The sequence below is a fragment of the Accipiter gentilis genome, chromosome 5, assembly GCF_929443795.1.
Source record: "Accipiter gentilis chromosome 5, bAccGen1.1, whole genome shotgun sequence".
NCBI classification, from domain to species: Eukaryota; Metazoa; Chordata; class Aves; order Accipitriformes; family Accipitridae; genus Astur; species Astur gentilis.
The window spans coordinates 3186040-3205307 of record NC_064884.1 but is presented as its reverse complement, the minus strand read 5'-3'; the positions used below and the strand labels follow the sequence as shown (position 1 = coordinate 3205307).

The following is a 19268-nucleotide window of genomic DNA, read 5'->3' as shown; positions in this document are numbered from 1 at the left end:
CGGTACGGCCATATTTCAAAAGAAAAAAAAAAAAAAAATCTCTATCAGCATTACGCACTCGCCTCTCCCTTGGGAAAGGATGAGAAAACCAAGAAATCGCACAATAGATGTTAGCCACGCTGTACAAGTCCAGGTGCTGCCATAGCATAGCGATGCTAGCAGTGCGAGGACTCAAAAGATGTCAGAGGAAGGAATTCGATCGCTCCAGGTTACAGGGCCACTCAAAGGCAGGGCCAAGGATTAAGAGCAACAAAGGGATGCCTGGCAACCAGTACCAAAAGCAGAGAAATGCATGGTATAAGAGGGGACACGTCACCGGGGAAAGTAGCTGCAAAGCGTGATCCCAGATGGGTTGTAGGTGGCTGTCAGAACTACACCTGATGCCCTCTTGGCTTGGGATACGAAAAAAGCATGGCTTACTCCAACTTCGCAATCACGCTATGTTCATTTGTTTATCAGGAAAGTTATCAGCATCGCTTTTCTATTAATATGCAAAGCCTGCAAGGCAATCGTAAATGTAAAACCTACAATCCAGCGTACTAGCCATTTTCTGTCAAATTTATTTAGGACAACTCCAGACTGCGTGCTGTGCCCATAAACTCTGCTTTCGTATCACAGGAAATCACCCATATTTCACAAGCCTACAAAGAGGGTACCTACAGAGGACATAAATGCTTTGTAATTTCTGTAAGTTATGCCATTTTACTTTTCGTCTCAAGGAGAAAAACAAGAACAGGAGTGCAAGTCTAATTATCTTCAAAAAGATGACAGCCTTTCCCATTTCTCCATCTTCTGCAATTAAGTGGTTCTTGCTCTCTTGATAAGTTGCCAGTACTGACCTTCAGCTGAGCAAGGTTTAGTCACCAACGTAAGAAACAACAGACTGAGAGATCGCTTCAATCCTTTATTTGCTTCTGCCCGCTACGCTTAACGGGACATTTCAACACAACCTCGTATGTGGCCCACACAACCAAAAAACCTATTTGTCAAATGATCGTAAACCTGACATTAATTCCACGATATTTGAATTTTAAATGTTGGACTGTAGATTCCCAGTCTCTTTTTATCATGAATTAAGACAGCAAGAGTTGAATTTACAAAACAGGAATAGTGGGGGTCAGCAAACTACTGGTCCATGCGACAGGGTGCGCGGGATCAGCTGTGGAGAGAACGGGCTACCCAGACAGCATTCCCCTCGCTTCTGACGAATCCCATTCTACACGATGACAGTAACGAGCCTCCTAATAGCTAGCAAGGAAGCTGATTAACGAGCAGGGATGGCTTACCTCGCGGCAGCAGCGGTGTTTCTTGCCCCACCATCTCTCTGGGAAAGAGATGCCCGACGTCGCCGCCCGACAACTCGCGGAGCGAGCACCGAGCCGGCACGGACTGAGCGCGGTGCAGAAAGGTAACCCCGAACCACCGCTCCCGTACCTTCGAACTGCAGCCGTTCGGCAGCTGCTAAGCAACCAGCCGAGCTTTCCCTGCAGAAGCAGCAGCAACCTCCTCCGTAAGAGGGGTTTGCGCACATGCCAGAACCGCTTTCGCCATTCCTGGGTGAAGTCAGCCCGACGCCTGCGATCGCAGCCCCGGGTGTCAGGCTCTTGTGCAAAAAAAAAAAAAAAAAGGACGGCGGGATACTTGTGGGAACGGCACTGCCCATCCTTCAGTGGCGTCCCGAATGGCTGTGCGTGTGATGTGTTGGGACAGAACGCAGTTTCGGGAGCGATAAGACGGATTTCCACCCAGCAGAAAGTTATTCCAACAGCCCAAATGTGAGTATTTCCTAAACCCCTCCAGTTTTAAGTCTGCCATTAAGTCAATTAAAAAAGCATACGCGCTTCAGGTTGTTCTAAAAGTTGTATGAAGCAGAGTTTTTGCAGACTAAGAGCCTGACTGACAAATTTTTAAGCAAGACAGCCATATTTACAAGGGGTGCAATTAACTTTACAGGAAGGAATGATCGCAGCAATCTAGAAAGGAAGTGGACAACATTTAGCGATTCCCCTCAGGTCTCCACGACAAATCACAAGGAAGGAAAGCCTAAATTCTCTCAACTAGACTTCCAGAGTTGCATAGCCAAAGCAGCAGAAACAACAGTGACCTCCGTCAATATCAGAAATACAACGTTTCACTAGATCAACATAAAAAGTGTACGTACATCTTGCTCCCATTTCCTGCAAATTCTCAAGTGCCAGAAGGGTTTTGCAAAAGGGTTCTTTTTTTAATTTAGAGAGTTAATAAAACAGTAGAAACAAGTAAGTGACTGTTAAGTTGGTCTCATGTTGTCAACTGTGTTTTATAGCAAAGCTAAACATTACTGGTGCTTCGGGCACATAATATCCATAAGGCAAAAATGCCCTCTTCACTTTTTTAATTATTTCTATAAATTGTTGCTCAAATAAATTTTTGATCACCCTCTAATTTTCCAGTTCAATAACTACTTTTCCATTCTTTAATTACCGATGGTCCTGATTTAGAGAAGCACGTGCTTTAATCTCATTAATTTCAATGGGACGTTAGAACAGAGGTGAAGTTAAGCACACAGTCAAGTGATTTCCCGGATTCAGACCTTCAATTACAAACCTGGGTATGACAAATTTCATTTAAAAAAAAAAATAAATCAAGTCTCAAATGAAGATTTCAATAATGCCATAAAATAATTTCACTATCTTTAAAAGGAAAAATTGACCACTGACTTAAAAAAAAAAAAAAATCCCTCTTGAACAAAATCAAAGTATTTTTTGGAATTTCATTTTACGGAAATGTTCACAACAAAAAGCATCATGCCAATTATGAATTTCTCACAAAATGGGAAATCTAGGTTCATTCCTACTCTTATTACCGTTTGATGTGTTCTCCCTTACTCTCGACTGCTGTGTAGGATTAAGAGTATGATGAAAGCCTGGTGAGATTTCAGCACGCTGCACAGTGCTGCTTATTTTTTTCCGATTATGAAAGCAAGAATAAATGTCATGCTAAAAAAAATTATTAGAGATTACTGAACTGATGATTTAATTTCCACTGAGCCAGAGATTTGAACCTTCCATTAGTAAAACCATTACACTGAGATGGCAGATCATAAAAAGCTACCCAGCCTTCACATCGCAGGAGACAAGATTCAGAGGAACAAGGATTCAGAACCCCAGCTCCACGAACAATATTTTTAGCTTTGCTGGTCAAATGGCCTCAGGAGGACGACCGGCAGCCATAGCCAGGAGTTTACATACTCCCTCAAGCACAGCTGATTTGGTGATACTTCAAGTGAGCAGCGGTATCGCGGCCCGTTCCCTTTCTTTCCAAGCCCAACACACAGCGTGACAATTGCAGTTCATTGATGGTTTGGTTCATTACTAAAAGACATTACTTTCTGCAGTACTGCTTGGTTACTGTCGGACTGGGAAAAGCAAATTTAAGAGGAGGGTATTTTAAAACATCCTTTGCATTTTCATTCCCATAGGTAAAAAAAAACCCCACCTTTGCTCCACCATCTCTTAATCCCTTCAACTGACCAGTACAAAAACGTTACTCGTTTCTACGAGGGGCTCCCATAAGCTCCAGGCCAGTTCCACACAGGAATATTTTTATGTGGACTTAACCGTTTTCACTCGGGACCTGGCAAGAAGCAATTTTTCCCCTGTTGTGTACTGAACAATCAATGGCTTACTCGGAGGCATCCAGCTAACACGACAGAAGTTGGTCTGTTGTCAATACTTGTGATACGGTCCCTTTACAAAACTGATATGCTGAAATTTTATAATAAAGTTTTCCAGATCTCCTCTCCCCACTCTGTAAGAAAAAGTAAAAGACTATGTTTCCAGCTGAATCTGTCTACATCTGGGCAGACAGGACTCCTTTTTGTCCATCAATGCCTCTTCAAGCCAGACAGGGTGCTACCGAGTTCCAGCACGCACGACTTTCCTGTCCCACGGTCCGAGTGTGTTTTCTCTGTAGCACCTAAGCTTTATTTATTTTAAGACAGGGAAAGACCTTTCTTTTCTGGTTCAAATGCTTATTTCCTGAGAGAAATCACACGGATGCTCTCGTGAACCTTACCAGTCCAACATGGAGATCGAGACCAGAAAAATGAGATGAAAGTATATGGCAAAAGTCACTTCGGTTTGACCCTACAGTAAGAAAACACCACGTATTAAATAGCTGGAAAAATGCCAGCATCCACCAGTAGAGTTTAACTCTGCCATGTGGGTGACTTTTAGAGCTGTCTGGGTCTTGGGTTCTGTATGTTATTCCAGCATGACCCTTCAGCCCTTTTTTTATTCCAAGTCACCCTGGAAAATGGCTTAGAAATTTAGTCAAAACAGAAAACAAGACTGATAAAATCCATCACTTAGAGCTTACCCAGGAAGTGTTTTTAGCTGGTGCCATAGGTGGCTTTATCTAAGCTTAAGTTTGTTTACCAAAACGTCCTGGATGATTTCATGACTTCTGGTGTATTATTATAACTTTAGGGAAATTATAAATCTTTAAAACTTAAAGGGCGTTTGCACTAAGGCAACATAAAGCTGCTTTATTTCTGAACGAAAGCGTACACTCAGCAGCGTAAGGCTTTTTGGCTAGCACGCTTCCAGGTCTCCCCTCGAAGCCAAGGATGGATGCTCGCTTTCAGTGCTCCTGGTACCACCCACCAACAGGAGTTTATTCCTTCCCACCACAGGGTGGGGAACACCCGTATTATGGCTTTTCCTTAAGCCGGAAGACATTTGCATTAGCTTAACCTCACTGATGCATAAATTTTACTTAGCAAACATTAGCACTTGCTCCCGTGGCCCTTTCAGCTGGGCAGCGATGAGCGCTCAGCACCGTAACGGCTACAGAGAGGGACGGCCACGTCAAGAAGACGTCTGTTCACTTCTGGAGTTGACCCGGCTTAGAAGAGAGCATCAACAGCTTCCAGCGTGATACCCATCCCGCTCTCAGGCGCATACTTATGATTAGAAGGAAATAAAGTATCTGCAGGAGGGACCTTTAAATCAGGTGAAAATGATGGAAATACTAAAACTTCAGCACTCCACCTGGAATCACGGGAAACGGACACGAGAGACCGACTGTCGCAAGATGAAGGGAACATAACGTACGACCAGACCGCGAGGGAGAAGGCAGAGGAGAAAGTTTAGTGTATTTATGTGGTGAGTCCTTAATAGCCTTATTCCACAGAAGAAATTAATCTCTTTCAGCGTTAATTATCAGTTTATTATCAATTAATTGCAATCAGCAGGAAAAAAGAGATTTTAATGGAAACGACTGCAGCTTTTCGCCCCTAAAAATTATGCTTCCTTGTGCTTCCTGATTCCAATTACAGATAGCAACACTAAACACACACACGGGAACACGAGGCTGCCCAAGACCCGGTCTGAATGACAGCAGCATTATCCCTGCTTGATCTGTCCGATTTTGGAAACTCACCGCGATCAGGTATATGCGGCTTTCTGGGTGCTAAGCTGAAATAAGCCGTGACCTTCCAGTGGTTTCTCCGTCACTCGGAAGCGCAGCTTTGCCGGAGGCATTCAGACAGCCGGCAAATATTTGTCCCAGGCTTTGGTGGCAATTGGTTTTGTACAGATACGGAGAAATAAGGGCATGCTAAGAAGATCTAACGCAAACACACCACGTGTACAGCATTTGAAATCGTAACGACGATTTTTTCCAACAACAAGGTTTTTCCTCCCACGAGAAAGCCTACTTCTGAATGGCAGGCTGACAGACACCTAATGAACTTGAAACAGGATTTACAAGTCTCAACATGTGAATGAAAACCCCTGCTCCCCTGACATCTTATAATTTAAACAATTCAATATCAATCAACTCTTTAGTAAAATTATACCATAAGAGCAGCAGGCCACAGAGAGACACAGGGGTGAAAGGGAGGGCGGCCACAGCATGGGGGACTGCTTTTCTACACTTCAGAAAATTAAAGTAATAACCCAACATGAGCTTACAGCCGCCAAAGAAATACTTCAAAGCCACTAACAACTGCTAAATAACGGGAACTAAAATTCTACCGTCTTACAGGTAGCAGGGCAAGGAGAGAGAACGCATACGTATTTACAAATGATTATGTGGACATTGTACGTATTTAAATACAACACCCTCTTTACCCTGTGCCCCAAATGTGCTATAACCTACTCAGCACTTAACCACAGAGAAGAAATGATGTTTCATCAAAGTAAGCAAGCACCACTATCCTTTAAAACAAACCAAACAAAAAACCCCTTTGAAAATTACTTGCCTGAGGTTAGTAAAACAAAACAAAACAAACTTTCAAAATGACTTGCCTGTGGTTAGCTGCAGCAACAGTAGCTTAGACAGATATAGATCTCAATTTTCTTAAGTCTCATTTCTTGGGCACATCACTGAAGCAAACAGCTGACTTCTTAAACGTTAGGGTTTGTTGTTAAGTGACCAAAGCACATGAGCTTTAGTTTGTTAAAACTAATTGCCAGGAAGAAAAGATTTTGTAGGTCCAAACCTAAGAAACTGTGTTCGAAAAAAACCCTCAAAACCCCAGTTATGGTTACTACCCAACAGGACACACATCTATCACATCATTTACAAAATAACCGAAACCTAGAAGCGTGGAAATAATTAAACACATGCTGTATCTGACGCTGCTTCCATTACAGACCCCTTTCTCTCGACACCCCAGAATGAAGCAAAAAATGTTAATAGTATTTGGAAAACACCACTAAAGATCGTAAGAAATGTCCTGCTGGGCCAGGCTGGTGGCTCACCTACCCCCGTACTCTGCCTCCAAGAGCAGCAGCTGGAGACGCTCTTTCCTGGAGACACGTGTGAGCTTGGCCGCTCCTGCAGTCCGTTCCCCTCGCATCCCCCCCCAGATCTGTCAGAGGATGCCAGAGGGAACCTCTCTGCCCACTCCTGCTCCTTTGGGTAGGGTTACAGAGGTAAAACACATGAACATTTCAAGGAAAAAGGTGTACATGCAGGTATGTTAAAGATGTAGCTGACCAAAACTCAAGGGAAGAGGTTAGAAGGGTGAAATGTTACTTAGAAAGCACAAGAAGCAGAAGCAGCTTTGGAGAAGTTTTGTTAACAGAGCTGGAGCTGGAGCCACAATGGGGAAATAGATGCTTTTTTGGCAGCTGCATGCATCGGTTTTAAAAAGAAACATTGAAAAGCGGTGCCAAGACCCAGGAGATGAAACATTTAAGACAGGCCATCTTTAATATCTAATATCCTTAATGGGGTCTTTTAAAAAGGTAAACCACAAAGCTTGAAGTAAATACAGTATTTTAAAATCACAGATCAGTTAAAAAAAGCATCAATAGAAAACTAGAAAGTCGGTTCCTCCTTATCTGACAGAGCCTGAGCCCTTGACTGCAAACTTGCTCTACAGTCTCTAACAATATCGGTTTGCAATTACGCTTAATGTCTACGTCCCACAGCCTGTCTGCACGTTTGCAGCTTTTCAAGTTTGGAGGCTACCAGCCCCTGCCAAGGGAGTGGAGAACTCCGGAATTCACAGCAGGTCTACGATGAACTGATTCTCAGTTGTTTCACACTTCCAAGTGTAAATTTTGCTCAACGAGTTGGGACCTCAGCGTTCGTTGAACTAGGTCAGTTTATCACGGGTTACACAACACATAGTGACAAGAAACACCTGCTTGATGGTTTTTAGGAAACTCGAGGCACAAATCCGCTCTGTAATTCTAGGAAGGCCCTAATGAATATAACGATTTAAGGAGCAAGCTCAATCCACGTTCCCCCTGAGAATTCTGCCACCGATTGCTCTAAAACAAAACTGATTTTTAATTTAACATACAGTCAGTTATAAATCCAGTTGGGCAAAGAACCTCTAGTTATCGAGGAAGACACTGGCATTTAAACACTTCAGCATTTTTTATTACCAAAACAACTCAATTACCATTTTTCTTTACAATATCAGAGTTTAACCAAACTAGGTGCACTCACGTGGGACATAACTTTTGAAAACTTTCCAGATTGCGTATTTGGCCGCTTTGCTCAGTGACCGTAAATATTTGCTGCAAACAATGAAAATGATGCAACTTTGATTTATCGCCAAAGCATCTTTACACCCATGCTATTTATTTTGATGTGGTTTCTGTACCTTGAGAGTACCTTTTTTAAAAATATTCTTTACTAACCTGCATTGGGCATTTTATGTCCAATGAATCTGTTGTTTGGAAGTGTAGATGCTCTTCCAAGGCCTACGAACTTTATCTGCGTGCAAGTCGTTCAGGTTTGAGACCTTGTGACCGAGAACCTTGTCTTTCTCCTCATGCTTGCTTAGCCACCTAACATCTGACATTACTTGTTGATCAAAGTAACTTTACAGCCTGCAGAGGATGGTACTGGATGAAACTGCTTTGGATTATCTGTCCCAAAGGGCTGTCAACTTTCCCAAGTAAACAGGCACTGTAATATTGCTATTAAAAAGGCGTGCATGTTAAACTTCTCTATAAGGAATAAACATCAAGGCAGCTAAGAAAAACAGGAACATCCACCACAATCCCCCTCTTATTTTGGATTTGAACCAAGCCCAGCTCTTGGAGAAGTTGTAAAACAAGTAAAATTGTAGACAAACGGCTCCTCTGCAATGCATTTGCACTTGCTTGGTTACGGGGTAGGATTCAACGTCTCTTCAGAATAAAGCCAACTGTCCTCTTCAATTTGCGGCCGGGCCCAGCCTTGTCTACAAAGCACCACATGACAATCAGAAGCCCTGCCAAAATGCATCACTTACAGAAAGAAACCATAATCGTTATCCTGTCCTCTTGGATTTCAACAGTGATTTTCACTTTTGCTTCAGAGCTAAGTAGAATACAATTTGGATACAAGAAGATTGATGTCTCTAATTCAGAGCTTGCTTTCCGAAGGCAAAATGCCCAAAGGACACATTAACAAACTACCATATAATTGTAAAAACTTCTGTTGCTTTAAAAAAAAAAAACACAAAACTTTCACGGCAGCACATTCATGTGATACTGCGTTTTATTCTGAGAAATAATTTTCCCTCTTGCTCATTATCCCTTCCTAGACCATGGCTACACCGACCATTCACTTCAGCTGGTAGTTTTCCATCACAGAAAACCATCTGAAGAGCACATGAAAGCACCAGTTGCCAGAGATCACTCACTGGTCCCCTTCCCAAATAACTGCACAGCAGCTCAGCCCAATGCAAATCCGATGAACCGGTAAGGCTGCTATCTTGTGGCGATCATTTTTGGATACCCTCTTTCCCAGTAAAAACCACCCTCAAATAAATTCACTAGGCCATTTCTGTGCTAGATTTTATAGTTGAAGCCATTAATACAGAGCACAGTAAGCCTCCGTCTTTGGTATACTGAAGGGACAGCTTGAAATGCACCTCAGTTTGCACCTGCTGAAGGAATGTGCTTCAGCACACGAGAGTTCCATAACAGTATTTATCTCTGCAGTGTCACTCAATAAAAAAAAATAATCATTCAATTCAAAATCCATGCACAGCTAGAACCCTGTTATTGCATCTGAAGCATCCAGAGTCAGGAACAAAAAAGAACTATGCTGACCCCGTTTCCCTTCGTGATACGTATTTAAACAGAGAAAAAAACCCAAGCGAGCCATGAATGGAGAAATTAAATACCAAAGTTTTAAGAACTACAGCTGGTTTTCATCTCTTGTTACCAGGGGATGGATTTACACACAAGAGTACTGAAGCCGCTCCGTGGCTGGGAACAAAGGACGAGTCCCATCAGCAGGGCAACGACACCCCAGAGCCCCAATGACACACGGATGCCGCTGCAGGTCAGCGCAACGCTGCTCCTGGACTCTTCACACCCTCCTGTGCAGCACCGAAGACGCCCGTATACTGCAAACGGCCAAAGCAAGCAAACGGCACGGCCCTTGGAAGTCGTCCTGCTGGTGCATCTCCTCGATCCCAGCGCAGACATCCCGCCGACTGCACGCTTCGGAACAAAAGGCAGCAAAGACAACGGGACAAAAGTCCTTTTTACCTCAAAAGTGCTACTTCGACTGTCTAAACCGCTCGTGTGAATTAACGATCGCAGAGCTACGTACAAATCCCACGATGAACAAGAGGGTATGGTGCAATACGCTTTTAAAACAGGAAAAGGACACAGCACGCCACAGCGTTAATCCTGTTTGATGGGAGTGTTGCCCTACCCAAATCAGTGTTCTGCAGCAAAACTCCAAAAACCAGTCATACCCTTGTCTGTAATGAATATTATCCCAATTAATTAATGAATTTATCCTTTAGTATTATCGTAACAGCTACAGAGTAATAGACGTTAATTATGCACTGCTTAAAGACTTTGAATGCAATTCAATACCTTCTCTCTCTCCCCTACAGATGCTAGTTTACTTCCAAAAAGCCTGGAACAGACCCAGCTTTTTCAAAGACACTACACCTTGGCAGCACTTTGGCATCGCCTGAGCTTTGAACGCAGCCCAACAGCACTTTTCAGGCTGCTTGCCAGCTTCATACATTCTTTATTAATCCACATTACTATTGTCACTTCATTTTTATTTATCACTGCTGAGAGCAGAAGGCATGTAGTATATGACCTAAGATCAACCATTCGAGCACAGAACACCAAGTGATGGATTAGCATTGTGGAAACAAGGATTTTAGTTGCTTTCTTTTGACTAACGTGAAACAGCCCTCCTCAACCGAGAAGTGCTTAGGACAGAGGTTTCAACATCTGTGAGCATCTGGAAGGATAGGCTAAAAATATTCAACCCATAAAGGCCTATGGCCAGGTTTTAAAAAGGTTTCCGGGGACTTACAAATAAAAGCCCAGAATCACAAGAGGGATTTTCAAACAAGCATGTGAGGTACCTAACTCTCACGGGCAAACTTGTCGGTGGAAGTTACATTTCTCTAGGCACTTTGTTGCGGTCATCTCCAGGCAAGTGGTACCCAGTGTCAGGAAAGAAGTACAGAAACCAAGTTGGGGGCGGGGGGAAAGGCCATGATGGCGACCAGCATTTTAATGCATTCTAAAGCAGAGTCACTTTCCTGAGCCCTTCGGAGCAGACAAAGCTTTAGGACATACCGAGGGTCCCTACGTGCAGTTTGTACAAAGCAGGTAGCGTGCGATGAAATGAGAGCGTACCCTTGCAGTTCAGCGCATGTTCATTTTACACCTGCTTCAGTTTAGCTGCACCAGCACCAAGGTATTCCACCGCCCGTGGGGTGGATTTCATCCAAGGTAGGTTTTCATCCTTGCTAGGACTCATCCAGCAGCTACACGGACCCTAGACCTCAGGTGGAAGAGGGGGGTGAGAATGCATGGGTTGGGGCAGGAGACTGCAGCCACGCTGCAGTAGGCATAATGGGAAACTTTACCTGAATTCACTATTCAATAAAAGGACACAGGAACTGCTTTTTGTTTAGCAAAATCTTCTTTAAACAACAAAGGCAGAAAATTCTATATTAAGAAAGGAGAAGCAGGTTAACACATATTCTAAAAACAAATTTTGCATTGGGTAGGATCCAGCTTGGATGGTCCACATAGGTATATCTCATTATCAAAGATGAAACCAGCTTTTCCTCTCATTTTTTTTTCTTTTTTTTTTTTTTTTTAAGTATGTATATAAAACACACACAAGTATGTATGTGTGTGTGAGAACTTGTCCCTTAGAGTCATCTGTTTAAAGAACTGGAGCTTTTCACCAGCGGAATGTTAGTAGCGCTTACTCCGTAACTGTTCTCTAGGTGTTTGAGCTTCAATCACACAAGACGAAACTACTAATATATTAAAGAACAAATCTTTAAGACAAAAACCAATCATATAAAAGTTTTTCAGATGTTTGACTCAAAAATCCTACTGCAAGCAATTTGTGGTTTTTAGTACGGACTATGACAGGCAGACAGAACCATGAAACCATACTTTAGACGTTAGTAGTCCGAGTAAGACATTTGCTTTTGTGAAAATATATTCCACTCCTCTCTCCCCGCAAACCACCCAGGATGGGGAGTCCTGTCTGTTCTTCCTACTTGGATCCCATTTTTTCCTGGCATTCTCACCGCTGCCCTTGAAGCACTTATTATTGCAACCACGCTTCCAGCCATGGAACGCTGGATGGGCTTGCCTTCAGAGTTTTGCAAAAGCTGTTCTTCAAACAGAAGATACTGAGCTTAAGTCTCCTGCAAGGGAGAGCTGGGAGATACAAGTGGCATATATTTGCGTAAATGCCTTCGTGGAGTACATCAGAGACCTTATTCTATCAATCAAAATGAACACAGCACAGACAGCAATGGCTGCTTTGAACAAAAAACAGGAACAGGGCAAAGTACTGTGCATTCTGTACAACAAAGCCGCGTGGCTCAACTTACTGCCAGTGTGGGGTCTGCAAATGCAAGCAGAAAAATGGAGAAACCCCGTGGCTGGACCACGAGAGCTTCCTGCTTTGAGAATAGCCTTAGAAATCTACCTAGAGTTGCAGCAGAAAGAGGCTTCCTTCGCAGGAAGGACGTTGGCGTTATCCCATGAAAAGCAGGAAACGGAGAAGGTAGTGTGACTTTCTTCTGAGATCCCAACACTCAGTCTGCGTTTAAAGGACTATCATGAGATCTAGTCCTGAGATTTTTTTTAAAAATCACTCATGCTTGCATGGTCTGTCATTTCTGGTTTCTACTCCCTGTCACGTCTGTTTCAACCATCTACCTTTGATAATGAAAATGAACAATAAAACTCACAAGAGATGGCTGGAGTTTAAGGTCTCCCTTAGAACTAGAACATTTTCACAACCAGTCTCTTGCTCTCTCCTTGCCATTCAAAATTTCACCAAAAAAAAAAAAAAAGACGTTTGTAGTGTTGAAATAGTGCAAATCTCACATTGTAATGAGTACTGCACGCTTTTTATTATTCTTTCCTTTTTCAGAACAAAACCTTACATCGTCCATTCTTACGTTACAATGTTTAAATACGTATGCAGGCAGTTGCTGCTGTAACGTCACACAAACAAATCCAAAACCATTAAAAAGGCAGATTTTCAGCCTGCTTTACAACTTGACAAAACATGCTGGATGGATTAGCCTATTTCAACCTTTTTGCAGGCTCTTACTCTTGTTGATTTCTCCTCAACACACATAGTAACCCCTTTTAAAAACCCCTTGCAGACCTTGTAAATTCTTTGCTTATCCCCGTGGAACTTAGCAAGGCTTGCAAACACTGTCAATGGACCTCCACAGCCTACAGGTACAGCATAAACTCATAAAGGTCTCAGACATTCCCTGTGGTCTTTTAAGGACCGCGGTTATTCTTAAGGCTTGCAATTACTGCCTACAGACTTCAGAAGGTTCACAGGTACAGTCCTCGCACCACCCCTCCTAGGATTTTACGCTTCTCTATTTCCTACACAAAAACCAGTCTCTAGCGTTCTTTAGAGGCTTTTTCCTCCCTAGCAAAAATGCATGTGGCATGGTGTCTGCACTCTGGGAAAGTGCAAACTCAAAACATTACGCCTTTTCCCCCAAATCCTTCCTCAGATTTCAAGCATTTGTAGACTGTTTTCAAGTCTTCTTTCCGTCCATCCATCCACCCCTTCTTTTATCATAGAAAGGGATTTTGTTTACATTTATTTCGATCATAGCAATCGTTCAACAGCAGTAACTGCACAGGTCCTGAAAGCAATCTTCTAGAAATGAATGGAAGTGAAGCAGTGCAATCTTACTTGGAAAAAAGGAAAATCCACCTACATTGCTCTAAAAACCAAAACAAAACCAAGCCCCCCTATCACAAGCTCTTTCCAATAAAATTTAAACCCCTACCTTTGTCGTTTGCTAGTTTTCATGTTTAAATTTGTTCACAGAAATCAAAAGAATCCTATCTTTCCACTTTTCAGAAACACTTGGAACAGCTCTCTCCATATTCCCACTTCTTCTTAAGAGCTAATAAACTGGATTAATTTCTTGAGGTCTCCCAGTAGAAGAAAAGCTGAATAGAGACGTAAAAAACCCCCCTGAACCTCAAACAAAGCTTGTATTTCACAAGCTGACTTGCAGCAGAAATGTGTCACAAATATAACTCCAAAAAAACCCTTTTTTTCAAACCTTATCTGGGAAGGTTTTGCAAAATACACATCAAAGAATAATTCTCTTTACACCACTAAAATTATACTTACAGATGGGAAAGAGCGGGATAGAATTTCCTTAGTGTAAATGCCGAACTGTAGTCTGCCAAACACAGCTAAGACTGAGCTGGATGTTTTAAAAGTCTAATGTTCAAAAGCTTTGGTTTGTTGTCTGCTACAGAGTGAAAAGACAAAATAAATGTCTTTTTATGGACCACACAACACACAGATTGTATCTGCACAGTCCAAACTGGGCAAAGCACAGCAGTATAATGCATCCAACCCCAAAGCTAGGCTTTTTAGCTTATTTCTCTAAGGTCTGTAATCTAAAATTGCCAGGGTGGCCACAGGCCCTTGCTCCTCCCCAAGCTATCTGTTTTTGCAACAAATCACAAATACCTTAAAGCTTTTAAATATACATGGGTTTAGTCTTAATTAAAAGAATTCATTTTCTCTGTGTCCATCTGAGAAATCAAGGATATTTTTGCAGGCTGCTACGGTAGGCTAAACACCGATGCTAGCAGCATATCCAAAAGGCGAGCAAAGTGAAATTTGTTTTATAGTCTTTCTTTCTCCCTCCTTCAATATTTTTGGCCAGATACAGATGCGTCCTGCCAAAATCTCTCCCCACTGCACTATCATTCCATGAGCTATTTCACACCTCCCATTCAATTCTAACGTGGAGCCAAATCCATCCAGACACCGCTGGTATCCAACGCGTGACAGAATGGAATCTTTCCCTGGACATTAGGAGAGGCCATGAGATGTCAGGGGTGAAGTATCTCCATGGTAGAAATGATGCTCAGCTGTGCAGCTCCTTCCATGCCTTTCCATTCATTGAATCCAGATGCCACAAGTTTCTCAGCTTTGTAAGTATCTGAGAGACAGGGACATAGGCTAACACGCGAGAGGCGAATCACAGACTTGGGGTAGGGAGAAAGTCTAGCTAGCCAGAAGGATTACTTAATAAAAAAAAAAAAAAAGAAAGAAAAAGAGGAAAAGGTGATTGGTTCTATGCCTATCCTTTAAAGCGATGAGGCCAACTCCCAGTGTTTTCATTTTAGTTCAGTAACGCTGAAAAAGAAGGTAACAGAACTTCACAGCAGTCGGGCACGGTTCACAGCCTCTGGATCTACTGGACAGCAACTCAGTCAAGTCTCACTGCAAACTCGCATCTTCCTTAGCCAAGACGCAGAATTCACCACCTTGTCCCCGCACAAATCCAGTCTCTGCACTATACTCTCAGAAACATCCCTGCAAAGCACCTGAGAGTCTCACCGAAGTGTCAGACAAACCGCTGGACAGCTGGGCTCGCTCCGATCAGTGCACCATCAGTGCTTCGCATGCTACGCGCCGGGTATTTGCTACTCCTGAGGCTTGCTCCTGCACGAACATATTCTGCAGGGTTTAAGGACATAATTATACCTGAAGTTATCCTGTTAACCTTTAGAGATGTCAGTAAAGCGGATGGAAAGATCAAAAGCGATACGCTTCCAGGTTAGAGAAAAACTGTTCTATAAAATATTGGCACTTCTATAGGCCCACCTGAAATAGTCAGAAAAGAACATAAGGTTCATCTCTGCGTTACGCACTGCGAATGCAGTCCCAAACCTGAGGACTCAAAATGTACAGAAATTCCAATTGCCCTAAGTCTCCTGAAAAATGTCACTCTTGATCACTGTACTGCTCTTGGCTGGGACACAGACATGTGTCCCCCATTACATTTTACAGTGCTGCCTGTTAGCTTGGAATGCTTTTCTGAAAAGCGATTATTGTGTATGAAACTTGCTACAGCTGCGTTAGAACACTACTAGCAAAATGCCCAAACACAGGCACTTTCAGCCTCTCTTCCCTATCCCAAGAGCACTATTTATACGTACCTGTATACGCACGCACGTGCACGTGTGTAGTTGCACCGTTTAGGGCTAACAACAGAGAGGAATTATTCTGTGTGTTTCTATCAGACTGACAACACTGCTGTAGCTCAGCTCGTGCCGAGCTCCACCTTCAAAACAGAGCAGGATGCTTTGCTCCTCAGCTCTCAGAACACCCTGCACCAGTGTGCACACAGAGTTAGTGCAGAAGAGCAAATTCACTGCAAATTTGGGTCTCTGTGTGTGCTAATGCCACTACGCTGGTACAGTGCGATAGCAAATACTTCCCCACCCCACACAATGCAAATGCAGGCAACACAGGTGTGCCTATTCCATACGCTTTTCTTTTAGTACCTGAGAAACCTCAGCAGAATCACATAAAGAACTTTAAAAAGAGAGACAGACACCACAGTGATTCCCATTAATAAACTGTGTTCAGCATAAATTGATAAGATGGACGCTCAAGAAGTGCCAAGATGAATCACAAAAAGAACTGCTATGCTAACACCAGAAAAAAGACCAAATGCAGGCATTAACTCTCAATTGAATTTGTCAGTGCGATAGGTCCCCACAAACACCAATTTCTTTCACCATATTGAAATACGATAACCTCTTATGTAATATTTTAACAAAGTCACTATCCCCATATTAGCAGACAGGGAATCTGTGGTACAAAGTGGCAGATTTATCTGCCCAAAGCATTTTGATACCACAGTAGCAGAGGCAGTGAAAGAATTTCATACCAGATGTCTGGAGACATAACTGGGAACAGATCAAGAATCCCCATCTCCTGGCTGCCAGCAGCACGCCTTGATCAACAAAAACACTGGCCGGCGTTCTCCCTCACATACTTGCTCTGTTTATATATACGGTGCGCCTGTGTGTCACTATACGCTCCCCCCACAACTGACAGGCATACGTATGCAGCGTCTAAGCATGCACGCTTGTGTCTCTAGGCTAATCAGCGTGCGGCTCTGCGCAAACCGTAGCGAGGATTATTTGCTTAACGGGCTCCTTTTTCTGGCCTCGATCCTCCTTTTCTTAAAATTAGCTGGTCGCAGTACCACAGACAGCATCCTTTTGAGGACTGAGCTAGTGAAGAAGTGGAAAAACCCCCACGTACGCCGCAGAAAAGTGTCGTATCAAAATATTACGAGGCTGCGTTGCCAAACATAATGCAATACCGTCTGCAAAAGGAGGTGGGGGGAGACAACGTGGCGTTTACCTGACAAGAGATCTGTACCAGGTAGACCAGTTCCTTGGATTCACAGCCGTTTCTTGTTACTTCATTCTGTTCCTCCGGGAGCGAAAGCTACACCAAGGGAGAGGGGCGGGGGTGGAGAAAAGAGGGAGAGAGAAAGACCAGGTCAGTGAGCAGGGATAAGCCAGGCATGTAATAATGCATGAAGCACAACATTCACATCAACTTGCTCCAAGACATGCTGAGGATCAGGGAATCGGGGAAGTGCTTGTCTGTCTGGAGTTGTCAGATAGAGAATATTCAGCATTCATGGCTTACACAGACCCTCAAATGCCATTGGATTTTGGCATCTCACCTGACAGTTTAAAAATAAAAATACGGTTCAAAAATAAAACAATCATAGGAAGGCAAACTGTACAAGCCAGGGATTAAACCTCTATCTCAGGAGTCTGCAAAATTAATTGTTCACTGAAAAGATCTCTATAAATATTCATGTATCAGATAACAGTGATTTCCCCCCTCCCCCCCCCCCCCACATTTTATTCATTTTTTATTTTATATGTTCAGGCAGACATTAGAGAATAAAACATATCGCCTAATTTCAGTGTTGTCAAGCAATTTACCACAACAGAGAGCTTTATGGCACCATTCATCACATACAGAGTCATTAAATACAAGACCAGGATGTGGGTTTTTTCAGAGCAGTGAGGAGAGATTTAACCGTGTCATTCCTGTACACGTACCAAACGCCTTGACTGGGCCTACTACTAGTCCTGCTACTCCCACTAGTCTTGATATCCTATACTTAAAATGGCTTACATTTAATGTTCTTCTCCGAAAACAGAAATTACTAAGTGATCATAAGCAAATTAAGAAGACTGTTTGCAAGGCAAATAAAAAAAAAGGATACGTCTTCCAAAAAGCTGTTTTATAAAAGACAGAGAGATCCTTATCCAGCGCAGAGGACGCAGAAAGAGAAAACCATGAAAGATTCCCTTAAAGGTGCACGGAACGGGATGAGGTATCTCAACCTCTCTGCACACACACAGCCATCGCTATCTTTACTCCTTAAATGATGGACATGAAATCGTATAGTGAAAGCACTGCTGTACTCGGCGGAAGAGTTATTTCGCTTTCTTTGTTAAGCAGAAATGATGTCAGCTTAAAAATAGAAAGCACTGAAGAAGAGTCCGGGACTTTTTACACAAAGGTCTTTTGGAACAACACCTTCTTCTCTCTTGGAACACGTGTACGTAAAAATGTAATTCTGTAAAAAAATCATAAGTAGCTAAGACCGAAAAACCCCAACAACAAATGAATGCAGAAATAAACATAAGAGTGAGGAGAAAAATCACAAATGTCTGTACTTTCAGGAATGTAAGCAGGAAAAAATCAGAACCAGGTGATTAGAGGCACGTACCTCCTGAGAAAGAGGGAGATGTAAGGCAAAATTCACTTACATATAAATGACTACCTAGACCCAGAGTGAGTTTAACTTTGCATTTTGCCAGTATCTCTCTCCTCTTTGTAAAGAGGTTGCAGAGCACACAAATTCAGCACTCTTCCTCCACCAGACCTAACTTTCTGAATACTAATTCCTTTTCTGATGGTTGTAATAAAGGATTGCAAATAATGAAAAAGATTTTTGGACCAAAGAAAGTCTTTGGATTTCCATAATTTATTATATTTTTACACCATTAAATCTATTTAGAGGAAGAGAGAGCATGTGTGCAAACGCTCACTGCTCCATCATGCTGGTTATGCAAATAAAACTTCCTCCTGCTTTGTGGCAGCCCTTTTTGGTGAGCAAACACAAGTTTTCCATCAAAGGATTTGTATCAGAAAGCAAGTTTGCGCTTTCGGTTTTCACTGTTGCCTAACAGTGTAGAACACACTGTGCAAGTTCTTGAAGATGAAATCCACTCAGCGTCACCTCCATTTGGATACTATCTTTACTCCATCATAAATCACCTCTCTAGAAAAGCCATGAAATGTCTCCCTCGGCCACTGTTGCAGCTTCTCCTGTACCACCTTCTCAGCACACTCTCTTTTTCAGCTTCCAGACAGCCTCTCGTTCCACCTATAAATTCTCCCTTCAAAGTGAGCTTTCTTCTGTA

At 42.7% G+C, this 19268-nt stretch overlaps 1 protein-coding gene across 5 annotated transcripts in view; it reads right to left on the bottom strand.

Annotated features, from left to right (window-relative positions):
* ARHGAP32 (Rho GTPase activating protein 32) overlaps window positions 1–19268 on the bottom strand; it is a 252566-nt gene that overhangs the window by 84705 nt on the left and 148593 nt on the right. For all 5 annotated transcript variants that reach the window (XM_049799524.1, XM_049799525.1, XM_049799522.1 and 2 more), the window contains one exon: window positions 17176–17262. In XM_049799524.1, the coding sequence (XP_049655481.1) occupies window positions 17176–17262 (87 nt within the window). The remainder of the gene's footprint in view (window positions 1–17175; window positions 17263–19268) is intronic.